Source organism: Oryza glaberrima, chromosome 5 (assembly GCF_000147395.1).
Source record: "Oryza glaberrima chromosome 5, OglaRS2, whole genome shotgun sequence".
Taxonomy (NCBI): Eukaryota; Viridiplantae; Streptophyta; class Magnoliopsida; order Poales; family Poaceae; genus Oryza; species Oryza glaberrima.
The window spans coordinates 21371107-21385701 of record NC_068330.1 but is presented as its reverse complement, the minus strand read 5'-3'; the positions used below and the strand labels follow the sequence as shown (position 1 = coordinate 21385701).

At 41.5% G+C, this 14595-nt stretch overlaps 1 protein-coding gene and 2 long non-coding RNA genes across 3 annotated transcripts; all 3 read left to right on the top strand.

Moving 5' to 3' along the window:
• The first annotated feature begins 6542 nt into the window (after positions 1-6542).
• LOC127773683 (uncharacterized) lies at positions 6543-7786 on the top strand. Its single transcript, XR_008017615.1, has 2 exons — positions 6543-7225; positions 7299-7786. It is a non-coding gene; the product is annotated as an uncharacterized LOC127773683 (long non-coding RNA).
• A 1248-nt stretch (positions 7787-9034) lies between these two features.
• Positions 9035-9950, top strand: LOC127773682 (uncharacterized). The gene is made up of 2 exons (XR_008017614.1): positions 9035-9321; positions 9470-9950. It is a non-coding gene; the product is annotated as an uncharacterized LOC127773682 (long non-coding RNA).
• Positions 9951-10604: 654 nt separating this feature from the next.
• On the top strand, positions 10605-12532 carry LOC127773681 (basic leucine zipper 23-like). The gene has a single exon (XM_052299816.1). The coding sequence runs from the start codon at positions 11354-11356 to the stop codon at positions 12026-12028; it is 675 nt and encodes a 224-aa protein (XP_052155776.1). The 5' UTR covers positions 10605-11353; the 3' UTR covers positions 12029-12532.
• Positions 12533-14595: the final 2063 nt, after the last annotated feature.

Genomic DNA, 14595 nt, shown 5'->3' with positions numbered 1-14595 from the left:
CATCCAACCAAACACACTTGATGACATGTTTGGAATTCGGTATTCTTTCCATTTTGTGCTGTATTTCTTATGAAATTTATGTTGCTCTTGCTCCTGGCATGTACAGTATGAGGTGGTTAAGGCGTTAACGGCTTAACGCTCTATTGAATTTTCTGATCGACTGATCTTTCCTACTGTATCTTCATCTGCAGGACGTCAACTTCATTTAAAGAAAACATTAAGTTATTAGTAGTATAGTAAAAGACAACCATATACATGTACTGATATAAAAACTAGTAATTAAAAAGGACAGAGATAGAACCAAACACGTTCTTTCCAGATCAGTTTAAGATGCTCTTGATCTAGCAAACTTACTCATCACCACACACGAAGCAGTTTTAAGATGCTATGCAAGTCAACCTGAGATTGGTCTTTTGATTTTCCTAAATGGCAGATGGATCCTAGCATCTTTAGGGGCTGTTTGGTTGCACCATTAGGACCTAACATGTTTTTCACGGGAGTCCTTCCCGTCCCACCCCGCTAGTAGCTGCATTTCTTAAGTATTTTCTCAGTTTTATATTATACTAGTTGATACCCCGAGCTTTACCGTGGGATATGTGGATGAATAAATGTTATACACTATAGAAATGATACATGTATATGTTAAATAATATGGAGATAATAATTTGACATTGTTTGCATATTAAGTTCTAAAAATACAACAAAATTGTAAATAATATGTTATATTTGCATGATATTGAAAATATTCTAGATAATAATTGCTAGTGGATAATGATATATTACACTTGCATGCGATTTAAAACACTCTAGATAATAATTACTAGCGGGTAATGATGTGACACACTTGCATGTGAAGCTTTAGGAGTTATTGGGAACATGGTTTTAAATTTCGAAATTGCTATTTCTGCCGGGGGCACCGAAATTACCGAAATTTCGGAAATTTCGATTTTTTTGGCCGAAAATATTTGAAATTTTGACTGATTTTGAATGAATTTAAATAAAATTTGACCAAATTCACAAAAAAAAGTAAAGCAACCAAAAATTTCAGGCGAGATATGAGCTTGTCGGTGGGGCGAAATTACCGAAATTTCAAAAATTTCGAAACGAAATTTCAAATCCTGATTGGTCATCAACTTTGTAGTAAGATAGAATAAGTAGCTTTGACTTGATCAAGTTTATATAAAATTTAAGCAACATTTAAAATACCAAATTAGTTTTATTAAATGTAATATTGAATATATTTTGATAATATGTTTATTTTGTGTTAAAAGTATTGCTATATTTTTTACTAACTTGGCAAAAATAAAAAAAATTAACTATATAAAGTCTAAACGACTTACTACGATGAAACGTAGAGTATATGCTTACTGTTTTCTCCTGAATTATCAAGGAAATGATGGCAACGTTTTGTTTCAAAAGCACATGTATATCATGCTCTTTCAGCCAACATATATATTAAGACCAAAAACACATACTACTCCCCCTACACACAAACAAAGTTCAAAACCTGTGCTTTCGTAGAATTGAGGCAACCCTCCCAAAACAAAACAAAACAAAAGCATTAAGCATTTGGACAGTCGTGGTAATAAAAAGAAGAGCAAATGAGTCCTCCTCGTGGGCCCAAGCAGGTGAGGATCACGTGACATCTCATCGGCCCAATAAAGCAACAGAGCCACGAGTAGCCCATTAACCAAACCGAGGAAAAGTGGCCCATCCCGGAAGAGATATTCTGCGCGGAATAGATTCACTTTGACTCCTTAAAGTGACCCGAATCTAATCATAACGCTAAATGGCAAAGCCGGATATCTCGACCCCCGAACTATTGAAACCGGTGCAATTTGACTCCCTTACGGTTTTGGAGGGCGGTTTTGCTGACATGGCGCCTACGTGGCGCTATTGACTGGGTCTTCTTTACACGTGACGTTGACGTGGCGATTATGTGGCATTATAACTAAAAAAATGATTCATTTATAATTCACACAAATGATGAGTGGGTCCCATATGTCATCCTCTCTCCTCTCTCTCCCTTCTCTCATTCTCTCCCCTAGCCTTTCTCTTCACCATCGGAGCGACAGTGGGGATGGCGGCGGCGGCGGCGAGTGGCGGAGACGCAAGCGTGGCGGGGAGCGAAGACGGTGGCATCCGGCGGTGGCCGCCATGGATAGGGTGAGGTGGGGGATCTCCCCGACAACGTTCACCGCCAGCGCGCTCCTACAACTGGATCGACGCCCGCCACCGCCGCCATGGCGTGCAGGCCGGCCATGTGCTCCGCCTCCGCCCCTCGCGTAGCTGCGCCACCGCCTCCTCCCCCTCGTTTGCGCGGCTTGCCGAGACCCCCGCCGCCGCGACCACATTGCCCTGCTCCTCGCAGTGAGTCGCGCCGCCACCTCCTCCCCCGCTCGCTGCCCAACTCCCTTGTCGCTGTCGGCCTGCTCCTGCTCGCCATCGTCCTTTGCCACTTCCTCTACCACCGCCGCTACAGGCTTACCTGCCGCCACGCGTCATCGGCCGAAGGGGAAGAAGAAGGAGAGAGAAAAGAGAGAGAAGGGAGAGAGGGAGAAGGAAAAAGGAAGGGGAGGAGAGAGAGGACCCACATGTCAGTGGGTCCCCATGTCTTTGTGTAAATGATAAATGAATTATTTTTTTTAATTCTAATGTCACTTATGCCCCACGTCAACGCCACGTGTAAAGAAGACCCCGTCAATACCGCCACGCAGGGTTCCTCTTACCTTTTTGGCGCGGTTCCCGCACCCCGCGATAAGGTGTGGTAACCGCGAGACATATCGTGGTTTCAAAAACTGGAAAGGTTACTGTGCATGGTAACCGCATGGTTTTGTAAACCCTATCACCACGAGGAGCTACGTCAGCAAAACCGCCAAGAGAGTCAAATTGCGCCTGTTTTAATAGTTTGGGGGTCGAGATATCCGGTTTTGCTGTTTAGGGTTATGGATTAGATTCGGGTCACTTTTAAGGGAGTCAAAGTGAACTTCTTTCATTCTGGGCCGAGCTAGGACGTTCGTCCGGATGGGCCCCAGTCCGGCATTTCGCTGAGAATCCCGATTCCACCGCCTCGGAACCGGTCCGGGTGGACCCGGTCCACGATGCCCCCCGCAAATCCTGCAAAAGCCTTTTTTTAACCCCAAAAATACGTGCGGACCATATGATACACGGGTGGCCAACGGTCAGCAATCAACCACAGCCACAGACGACCGGGCCCCACACCCCCCCCCCCCCCCCCCCCTCGCGAAGCTCCCGTGAACCCGAGAAGTTTCTCGGTCCACGCGACCGAATATCTTCCGCGTTGCCGTTGCCGTTGCCGACGCGCCAACCGTCCACGCACCCCCGTAGCCAACCCGAACACGGAATACCACTTCCACCAGCCTGTCCACCCCACCTGTCTCGCTGGCGCATGGGCCCCACATGGGGCCAAACCAAACGCGAGGCCGAGGCGGCGCCGTGTCCGTTAAGGAAAGCCGAAGCCGAGTTGGCTTGGCACCGCCTCTCGTCCACCCCTCCCTATATTAGGCGACGCCCCGCCACGGTCTCTCCCCACCTCGCGGCCCCCTCGGTTTTATTTTTTCTTCTTCTCTTCGGCGTGGTCGCGTCGTCGCGTTTGCGTCTTCCCGTTCCCAATCCCTTCCTCCCTCTGCCTCTCGATTCGATTCGAGTTTCTTCGTTTTTTCCCCTCTTAATAATCTTCGTGTTGATTTGGATTGTCGTCGTGTTCTTTGCCTTTTCTGTCCGCAGATCTCCGTGCGACGCTGCCCGGGAGCCTCCTCTATCTGGATTCGATCGACTTGATTGATTGATTGTTCGGTTTGCTTGCGATGTGTTTGATTTTTTTTCCTCCCCGGTGATTCGATTCGATCCGATCCGATCCTATCCGACCCCTTCTCTGGTCTCGATTTCTGTTTTGTGTTGTTCCCCGTGTTCGTCCTCTCGGCGTGTTCGGTTGTTGCAGGAGCGGATTTGATCCGGGATTTTGGAGGTCCCCGTGGCGTCGTGTGGCGAAGGGGGAAGTCGAGGTTTCGAGGAAGAGGTCAGTTTCCCGTCTACGGTCGTTTGATTTAGTCACTTGGGTTCGGTGATTGATTTCAGATTTGAGTGGTTGATTACCTTCAATCGATGGATGGATGATCATCGGGTTCTTATCTGTCCTTACGCGAGGTGATTCGAGACCCTGGGTTGATAGTTATTTGTAACCGCTGATATGGCTTGTGGTATGTGTTTGTGCTGCTCTAGATGATGCAGGAGGGAGGGAGGCTGTTGAGATGAACCGAATTGGTGGAGGTTTGATTATTATGGTCCAGGTTCATGGTTGCTTTGATTATTAGTTAGATTCATGATGAATCGGGGAGGTGGAGGTTTGATTGTTATGGTTCATGGCTTTTTGATTAGTTCATGGTGGTTCTGAAATTATTCTGACACGAAAGTTTGTGGTGTCGTGACAACCCTCACTGGATTTCTTTGGTCAGATCCTCAAGATGTGCAGATTTCTAAGTGATTTGGAGATAGATTTACGGGAGATTGTCAGATGGAATAGCAATGCTTCGTTTGGATTCTGAACCCCCCTTGATTTGATTTAGTTGTTGTCAGCATAATTTGATTAATGCCTTGAAAAGTCTGATTTGGGCCGTTGGTTGTTCTTCAGAATTATTGGGAGTTGCATCTCACGGCGAGTCCTATTTGCTGCATGAATTGGAATCACCATACATACAGGCCGCTGGCAGTTCTTTTTCTGTGATCGACAATCTTCCCCTTGATCAAATTTTCCATGTTCTTCATCAGTAATTCTTAGTTCTTGCAGATAGCACACAACTAAGATGGAATTTGCAATCCAAACCTGCCTCGGTCTGCGAGCTCAAGACAGGCTTTATACCTATGCCACTCAAGTCTTTAGTGCATGTTTTCTATGCTTAAGCTGCTTTCCTCCAAAATAATACTCTTGCTCACTGTAGGTCTCTAAATAGGAGTAATTGTTATGGCTCGTCTCAGTGAAGCTCACTACCCTTTTTCTCTTCAATTCATCATTAGAAGTTAAAAATTTACAAAGTTGAATTTCTTCCCAAATAAATGTTCTCTTGCTTACTGCAGGCCTATCTCAGAATTTTGCAAGGCCAACCTTCACCGAGTGAAATCTTTAAATCACCACCCTTCTCTTCAATTCATCATTAGAAGTTATATACCTCACAAAGATATATTTAAGTCCAATCTATTGCTCACTGCAGGTTTCTGCATAATTTCTATGGCCAATCTGCAGGTTTCTACATAATTTCTATGGCCAATCTGAGTGAATCCTTTAAATCATCACCCCTTTCTCTTCAATTTACCATCAGAAGTTAATTGCTTGCAAAGTTGAATTTCTTCTCGAATAAGTGGTCTCTTGCTCACTGCAGGTCCTAGTTCATAATTTTGCATGGCCAACCTTCACTGAGTGAAATCTTTAAATCCCCCCCTTATTCAATTCATCATTAGAAGTACTCACCAAGGGTAGAATTTAAGTGCTTGAATTTATCTGCAGAAATGGAATTGCGTAGGAATTTTGGAGCTTCAAGATAGATGTGACTACTGGAGAATCCTACAACCAAAACATACTTTTCCTAGTTTGCCTAATACTTAACTTCCTGTTTAGTTTCTATTTCGGTCATCAGAATTGCTTCATACATGTAGCTTAGATTTTGGTGTGCCTTTGTCTTTCTTTGTTGGTCGCAGATTCCTTAATTTTAGTTGACAAGGTTATTGATTGGAGGCTGTTGGCTTGTTCGGTTTGTGTTTTATCACCTTCAATTGTTACCTATGTTTATCCGATAGTCTCTGGGTTGGTCTGGGGGTTGGAGCTCTGAATGCACACAAGGTCTGATTGATTTCGCAGATTATTGTTACCTGGATTATTTCAGCATATGGATCGTTTGGCTTGGCGTTTCTGTGTGGGGTCTTCCCTGATGGCCAGCCATCAGTTGCAGTATCTCAATTTTAGTGGATTCTAGACTTTAGACCTGAGTTAGTTTTTTTTTTGTGGTTTGTGTGTTTGTCCTCGTTTTAGATGATGCAGAAGGGTGGCTATCGGGAGATTAAATCCAAGAGTAGAGGATGGATCTTTTGATATTACGGTGGACTGGAGCAACTATCATATAACTGGAAAAAGATCATTAAGCCAAATTCACCCACTCATTATTTTAGTACTTACCATCCGGTTTAGCATCTTCTCAGCGATGCTTATGTGGATTTTCGTTTTTTCTCCAGCAATTGGAAGTACTAGCTTTGTTGGAGTTGCTATTTTGGAGCTAATCAGGGCACTGGTTTCTTCTGTGATTAACAATCTTTCTACTTCTTTAGTTATTACTCTTCAGACATGGTTTTTATGTGCCTGCCATCAATTCAAATGCAGACATACAGATTCAGTACAGATTTGGAGCTGCAAAATCAATACAGATTTGGATGTTCTGACCTCTCTAAACAGGCTTATCCCTCCTTTCCACCATGACAATTTGTTTTTGATGTCTAAGCTGCTTCCACCTATACGGATTCATAGAAGATAGTCTTTTGCCTGTTTCAGGTCTATTTTTGGTCATTTTGCAAGGCAAATCCAATTCCGATTGAAATCTTCTGAACAACCAGGATTTTCCCTTCAACTCCTTATCAAAAAGTTAAATGCCCCACAAGGACAGAATTTGAATACTCTTAATTTCGATCATCAGGGATGGGGAGGGTTCGAGGGTGTGTTTTGGAGCTTCAAGCTAGATGAGACCATGGGAGATCGTACAACCTACAACTATATACGATTTAGTGTTCTCCTTGCATTCTTATGTTTCTATTTCTGTTTTGGTTGATAATGTAGCTTCTTATGCCCATATTTGATTTGGCGTCATTTGTGCCTTCCTCTGCATGCAGATTCTCCTTTTGTCCATGTGACGAGGAAATTTTCTCGAGGAAATTAAATTGCCTGGTTTGTGGTTTACCATTTTGTGGTTTGATCGATTGTTTCTAGATTCGGTGCATGTGTTTTCTTGTTTGCATATTGATTACAGGGTTGGTTGGAAATGAGCTCCCTGTGAGAAAGCTAGTACCTGGAAATTGAGGAAGGGCAGTAAGTTATTAGATAAGGTCTGGTCGTTTCATAGATTTATCTTGATTTGGATTGTCTGTCTCTATGCTGTTCTTTGTCTCAGCACTTTGAGGAATTTTACCTAATGGCCAGCTATCAGACATTATCCTTTTATATAAGGTGTGTTCCGTACCCTTGGTATAAATTATTTTAAAAGCTAATCTTGTTTAGCGTATGTGTTTCTGTGCTTTAGATGACACGCCAAAGGGTGGATGTTGGAGTTGAAAAGGGATCTATGTTTGGTTAGTTCATGGGAAGTCCGTGTTATTTATCAATAGTGGTTCCCTCATTGGATTTGCTGTCATTCAATATCTACAAGTTAAGGTTTGGAGTTGAAGCTCGACTGGACCAAAGATCATGCATTGGAAAAAATTAACCTTTTGTTTGGATTTCTTCATGTGCACACTTCATCTGTCCAACAATACTTATCTGCTTCTTCTCCAACAATTAGAAGTATATATATGGCTTGTGGAGTAGCTAATTTCAGAACCATGCTTGGAGTTCCTTCCCTGACTTCTCTTGTTAGTCTTTGTTAGTTAATGCTTTTCAGACATTGGTTTTATATATGTCCCTTGTTGATTCAATGCAGACATGGCATTTGAAGATACAAAGTGTAATCAATATTTGTTTGGACGCGTGCTCAGTTGCTGAATTCTTTAAGCCAGGCTTATTCCTCTCTCATTGTGACATCTTTCAATGCATGTTTGTGATATTAAGTGTATCTTTCTGCCAAAATAAACACATAGTTTGGTCCCTCTTCCTTTCTTTGTTAACCTTGCAAGACATTCTGCGGGGCAGAAACCTGTTTGCAGATTTGTTAATTCTGTCATCTCAAATCATTATTCAGAAAGACCAACAGAATCTTTTAAACTGTTGAAATTTGAATTTGGATTTCATCTGCAGAGATCCAGCATACCAAGGCCGTTCAGGACTTGAAGTAGATGAACCAGACAGTCCATAGCTGCAAGAGCTCACTTTTCCTGAACTTTAGACAAATATATACTGTTCTGACTCCCGATTACTTGAATCGACACTATCTTTTACCTGTTCTATGACCACAATTTTAACCAATGGCTGTTTGGTTGGTTTTCACTTTCCAGCAGTTGTGCACTCAAAAGGATTTGTCAGTTCCAGATCTTGTTGCCGGTAACATTTTCATGGGCTTCCTGATCATTACACCATAAGATTTTGAATCAGTGTTAACAGCTCCTGAATCTCAGACATCAGATAGATATCACAGTTGGTGCAGGTTTCATTATATGAGTTCTATAGAAAAAGAATGTGTAACAATCTGTTGCTAACTGCACAACACTTGATTCTTGCCAATTCTTCCCAATAGACCAATATTATCCAGTAAGTTGGTGTTTATGTTGGATTGATTCAATAACCTTGATGATTATAAGGATTCTTTGTTCAGATGACTAATTTAATGACCAATTCTTCCCAATATTATATCCAGTCAGTTGGTGTTTATGTTGCTTACAACGGTTCAAAGTTGATTTACTTGACTATGATTTGGAGTTGGAGCAGAAGATACTAAAATGAGCACAAAACTTTATGTTCTCACACATTTTTAACTTACCTGTGCCAAATTAAGATATGGGATTTTCTTGTTTCTGCTGTCTTGAATCACTGGTTTTCACATCATATCTCAACATCCTGGATTTTTTTAAGGCACTAATCAGTTACATATTGGGTCTAAACTTTATGTTGATGAAATTAGTGATTATTAACCTGCATTTCCAGACTGACCACAATAATTTTAAGTTGTTGAGTAACCTGCGTTTCATGATGGATATTTTCGTTGTTTTTCAATTTGATCTTCTGTTTTGTGTTGTCTTTTCTCTCTCTTTTTTTTCTTTCTTCTTCTTTTCTCTCTCTCTCTCTCTCTCTTTTTTTTTTTTTTTTGCCGTTTAACACTGCCTTTGCCGGTCCCAAGCCCGGATGAAAAAATGTGGAGGGAACTGCAAGTAGCTTGTTAATATGATTTGTGTTGTAAATTCTGGATTTGAGTTTCTGACGGAACCGCAGTGGAATCAATGACTGCAAAACCACAAACTGACTTTTGTCATCAAAGTAGAAGTAATCACCCTTTGTTGGTGATGGGATTTCGATCTTGCAATGGTGTTGCATTATCAGAGCATTTTTTTGCAGGTTACACTGTTGTTTCCGGAGCCAGGCCTAAGTGTTGGCAGCGGCAGTGCAGAGTAAGACAGGTATGGTTTATGACAAGAAAGCCAGTATTTTCAGTTAAAAGTGTGGCCTCCAATATTATTGCCGCGGGACTATGTTTTTTTTAACCCTTTTTTTGGGGGTAAAAAAATTCGCATCCCTTCAGTTATTCCACGATTGACTACATTTCAGGGACAAAGCGTCAGCTGACAAATCTGAAGACACTGGCAATGGAAAACTCTCCTGTCTGTTGAGCAGCTAGACTGCACTCTAATTTTCCTACTCGTTCAGAATTCAGATGCAGTGTTGGCGCGGCTAGCAGGCAACGGTGATCCTGTGCGGCAAGGGACGAGCAAAGTTTGTGGGCAGCAGGATGAAACAATAGTGGCCTTGTGCACTGATAGTATTTTTGAAGGGACTGCACTGATATGATAGTATTGATATTGTGATACGACGCCAGTACGCCACGAGATAGATTAAAATCCAGATATCTGCATCGTGGGTGTTGCCGTGCACCCTCTGATTCTTTGATTCTGTCATCTAAATTGTAAAAAGCGGCTACATATCCCTCCATTTCTTTCCTCTCTGTACACTTGTAAGCATCCAAAATACAAAGTTTTGGCCTATTGCGTTGTCAAATTGAGAAATTAGTCAACTCTACAATTTGAAATCAGTTTCGGCTTAGTTCAGTCAAGCATATCTTCATTGGCTATTAGTATACTGAACGTTTCGGCTGCCTTTGGTTTTTTGGGATTTGAGGAAAATTGGGTAATTCTTAAGGATTTGAGGGATTTGGGTAGTACTATTCACACCTTTGGATTGGAGATTTGAAGAAGGGCATTGGAGTACAAGAGAATTTTCCCTTTGCCCATGTCCATAGGAATTTGACTTTTATTTGCCTTTGAGACGACCAAAACAAATCAATTCATGTGACTTCGAGTGATCACAATTGAGACAATCAACAAGCAAATAGAAACTATATTTTATATATCAAGAATCCATTGATTTACTCTATTCTTAGTGTTCCAAACACGGAAACACCATACTTCGTCTTGTGTTCCTATAATCTTTCGATTTCTGTGTATATTTTTACATCCTGCGTTCAAGGCCCTTCGCGTTAATACTATCCCCATCTACAAAAAAATATAGGGATTTAGAATGGATGTAGTGGGATATATCAGCATAAAAATAAGCAGCAATTTTACTAAAACAGTGCACATCCGTATGTGTCATGGTCAACTAGGCAACAGTATTAAAAAGGGCAAAAATGTCCAAGTGGCAGTTCGGACAAACAACTAGTGCAGTACTTAAATATGCAAAAAGGAAGCTCTAAAAGAAAGAAACCCAAACAAAACAAAACCATCCCCACCCACAGTGGCAAGAACTAGGATCCTCCCCCAACTTTGATCTCTCCCACCACTACTACTCATCCATCAAATCAACGTCGCTCCCCTCCTCCTCTCGCGGCGCGGCTCCTTTCCAAGATTCTCCGATCCCCAAACCCCCAATCGCCAGAGCAAAGAAGGGGGAACATCGCCAGGAAAAAGATCGGTGGCGAGAGAAGGCGGAAAGCGAAGGAAAGCGAGGGGAGCAAAAGGAGAGAGAGAGAGAGAGAGAGAGAGAGTCTTTCAATTTTCTTTTGTTTTTCTTTTCTCCCTGCAAGAGGCAGCTCGGCGTTGCTGCGAATTCCATCCATGTCGCTCGCCGTCCTCAGGATGAGGTTTTGATGCCCGAATCCGGCCTTTTCTCTGTCTATTTCAGCACCTCATCGATTTTTTTTGGCTCTTGTGATGCCCTCTGTCGTAGAGCTCCCCAATCAGGGCTTCCTCACTTGTGCCATGTTTGTTGCTCACTCCTTTCTTGATTATTAGTTGGTAGCTCACCAGTTTTTGCAGGGGTTTTGGCAGATCATGTAGTCTGCCTGCTCAATCCCTGGTCAGTTAATCTAGAAACCTCATTGAATAAACAAGTTCAGAGGTTCTTGATTCCTTTTGTTGCAATTGCAATTGCAACTTTGTTGTGCAAATTGTCCATTGACCCATACAAAGGAGATTGTTCTTGGCGCATTCTGCGGCAATGGACGATGTCCCAAGTCAATTGCTCTTCTCCCATCCGGAGGTGCCTGATAGCTTCGATGATTTCTTGAACAACATCACAACCTGCACCCACACCCACACCTGCAATCCTCCTGGTCCGTCGGCAACCATGCACACCCACACATGCTTGCACACGCACACCCAGGTCTTCGCCTCCGGCAGTGGCGAAGATGACATCAAGGAGGACCTGACGAAGACCCGGAGACCGCTGGGGAACAGGGAAGCCGTGCGCAAGTATCGGGAGAAGAAGAAGGCGCATGCGGCTTTCTTGGAGGAGGAGGTCAAGAAGCTCCGCGCCGCCAATCAGCAGCTGCTGAAGCGATTGCAGGGCCATGCTGCGCTCGAGGCTGAGGTGATCAGGTTAAGGAGCATCCTACTCGATGTCCGGGGCAAGATTGATATGGAGATCGGCACATTCCCTTACCAGAAGCCGTGCAGTGTTGGCTCTGTGGCATGCACTGATCCAGGTATGTGCTTCAATGGCAATTCTGAGATTGGAGGGGTCTGGGAGGAGTGCTCTAGACCAGTGGGTGCAGATCGCATGATCGACAAAGATGGTAGCATGTCACAGGAAATTGATATCCCAGGACCAGTGCATTCCATTTCCATGGATGTTGTCGGAAGCTTGGTGACTTCTGCTTCTCTATCTGAGTGAATGCTTTTAAAGGATGTTTCAGTTGTTTGGCAGATTTTCAATCCATGCCATGCCAGGTTCTTCTTACTTGAGGGGTAAACAATTTTTGTCAGTTATACTCTCATGGAATAAAAGGGTAACAACGAGTAGGAACTGATCTGGTGCCTTTTATGTTCTAATGATACTCCTTGTGTGCGTTTTTCTTTTTTAGTTAATGACTCCTCGTGTAAGTGTTCACTGTGTATAGACTACGGAGTACTCGTGTGTATATATATATAGCACTGCAAGAATATGTGCTTAATCATGTTTTTGAAAATTGTAATGCCAGTATGTAAATGAAGTATACTTCAGTTCTGATATCTGTTAGTATTCAATGTGTTGCTTCCTGTTAGTTTCACTCACTGTTACTGTAATAATTTTACTGTAGAATCAACTCCGTTTATCCTGTTGCTTCTATATTTTTTTTTTCATTGTAGTCATGATACTTGTATAATAGAACTTGAAGAAGCTAATATTTAGTTGTAACGCCACATGTAAATGAAGTGTGTTTGGCTTCTGATTCGGAATCGGCACTACTCAGATGCTGACTCTATTACTGATAAACTGTTCTGCCTCAGCTAGTTGCAGATGCTGTTTAGTGCAATAGTTCAATGCAGAGATGATTCTGGCTAAACTAGTGTTCGCATCTGCAAGACCTTTCTTTATTCAGCAATTGCTTTACAACTATGGAAATATAATTAATCATGCTGTTTATCCTGCAGAAGAATATAAAGGATGCCACCCAACGGTGCTGAAATGCTGAGGACTTAGGACTGAGTGTAAGCCTTCTAATGATGTGAGAATATTTGCCACGGTTGTGGTTTGTACATCTGTACAAAGTGTTCGCTATTCATTTATTCAATACTTATTTCGAAGTCAACTTTAATTTCGCATCTAACAAAATTCTGCTGCAAGTAACCAGATAAGATATCAGTCTCGAGCAAAAGGCTTCAATATTCTGTGCACTCATCTGCTTTTAGATTTACATATTAGACTGTTCCTAATACTGCAACACTTTACTTAGACTGCTACTATCTGTCTCTCCAAACTGTAATCTGACTAGTCTAAGATGCACAGTTATTTTTAGCTATGCAATTCTGGACTTAGAATGCTGGATTGTTGTTTGCAACAACAAACCTAGTTTAAACATTTGCATAGGTGCTCCCTCAAGAGAATAACCAAGGCAATTAAATAAATTCTATATATTCTCGAGTAAAAAAAATACTCAAAAATTAATTGCATTGGTAGTTCATGTAATATTCAGCACAGATGAATCATGCCATGTAGGAATGGTAGATATTGTTCAGGAATTTTTGGAAAGAGATCAATTCTGATATTAAAATTTGGAAGAATAAAACTTCTTTTTTTCTAGAAACAGGAAAGAGACTGGGAAGCTAGCATCTGAAGCTTTATAGCTTTACATGCTATTCTGATTGTGAATTGTGGTGCAATGGATCATCTGGGAGGGGCACTATTCTAAGTTAGGACAGGGAATGCATTTTGATTGGTCATCTTTCATTCTTTCCCTAGCAGAAGCCAATATCAAAAGCAAGAGTGAATGATTTGACCTGAGAATTGGCACTGTAGTACTTTATTGAATGATGTTATATCAATAGTTGCTAGTGCAAGATAATAATGATTATACCAACAATTGCTAGTAGTATAAGATAATGATCTCATCATCTAAAATTATTGACACTAATTATTCCCTTATATGCATAATATGCTTTCAGTAAATGCTACTATTTCATATGAAGTACTCTTACGTCGCAAAAACATCTATATGTTCGTTTCAAAAAACAGAAAAAAACATCTATATGTTTTGCTGTTGTCAGTTGTCATTACATCAGAAATATTCTTTTTTCAGCAGTAGCGTATTTCTGTTGTATGAATTTTTATTTCAGATCACCATCAAAACACAATTTAATAAAGGAATCGTTTCCGTGAAAGCAAAGTCTGAATTGGACACTTGTTTAGTTGTTTTAGCATTGTATCGTGATTGCCTCAAATATTATGTTAATTGTCATCTCCGTCATTGACGGTTCCAGAAATTGTAGGTTGATTTGTTGGTTACCCACTCTCCTTGACCACGTACACAGAGACACCAAAAAAAAAAAGGAGAAGAAGAAACGTGCTCCGGTTTTACCCTTGATTTTTTATTTTATTATTGAAGAAGTCCTTTCATTTTCACTTGCGACTATTATTTTGCTGATTGAAAAAATTGCATATACCATTTTCAGCTCCAATCATGATTTATTTTTTTATACCTGAGAAAAGAAATCTATGGGTTATTCGGGCAATTGGGCATCTCCTGACGTAATTATGCATGAATGCACGTCTCCAATAAACGGTCCAAATAAATTCCAAATTGAGATGTGTTTCTTTACACCATATCCAAGCAAGGTGTCTCCAATAAACAGTCCAAATAAAATCCAAGTTGAAATGTGTCCCTTTACTCCAAGCAAGATCAGGGGGAACCAACAGCAATTGAGCAAGTTTTGATGCAATGAATCAATGATGCATTTTATCTCAAGGTGAAAAAAAGAAAG

What these genes read in the sequence shown, in the direction of transcription:
- LOC127773681 (XM_052299816.1), top strand. Translation starts at nt 11,354, where the DNA reads ATGGACGATGTCCCAAGTCAATTGCTCTTCTCCCATCCGGAGGTGCCT.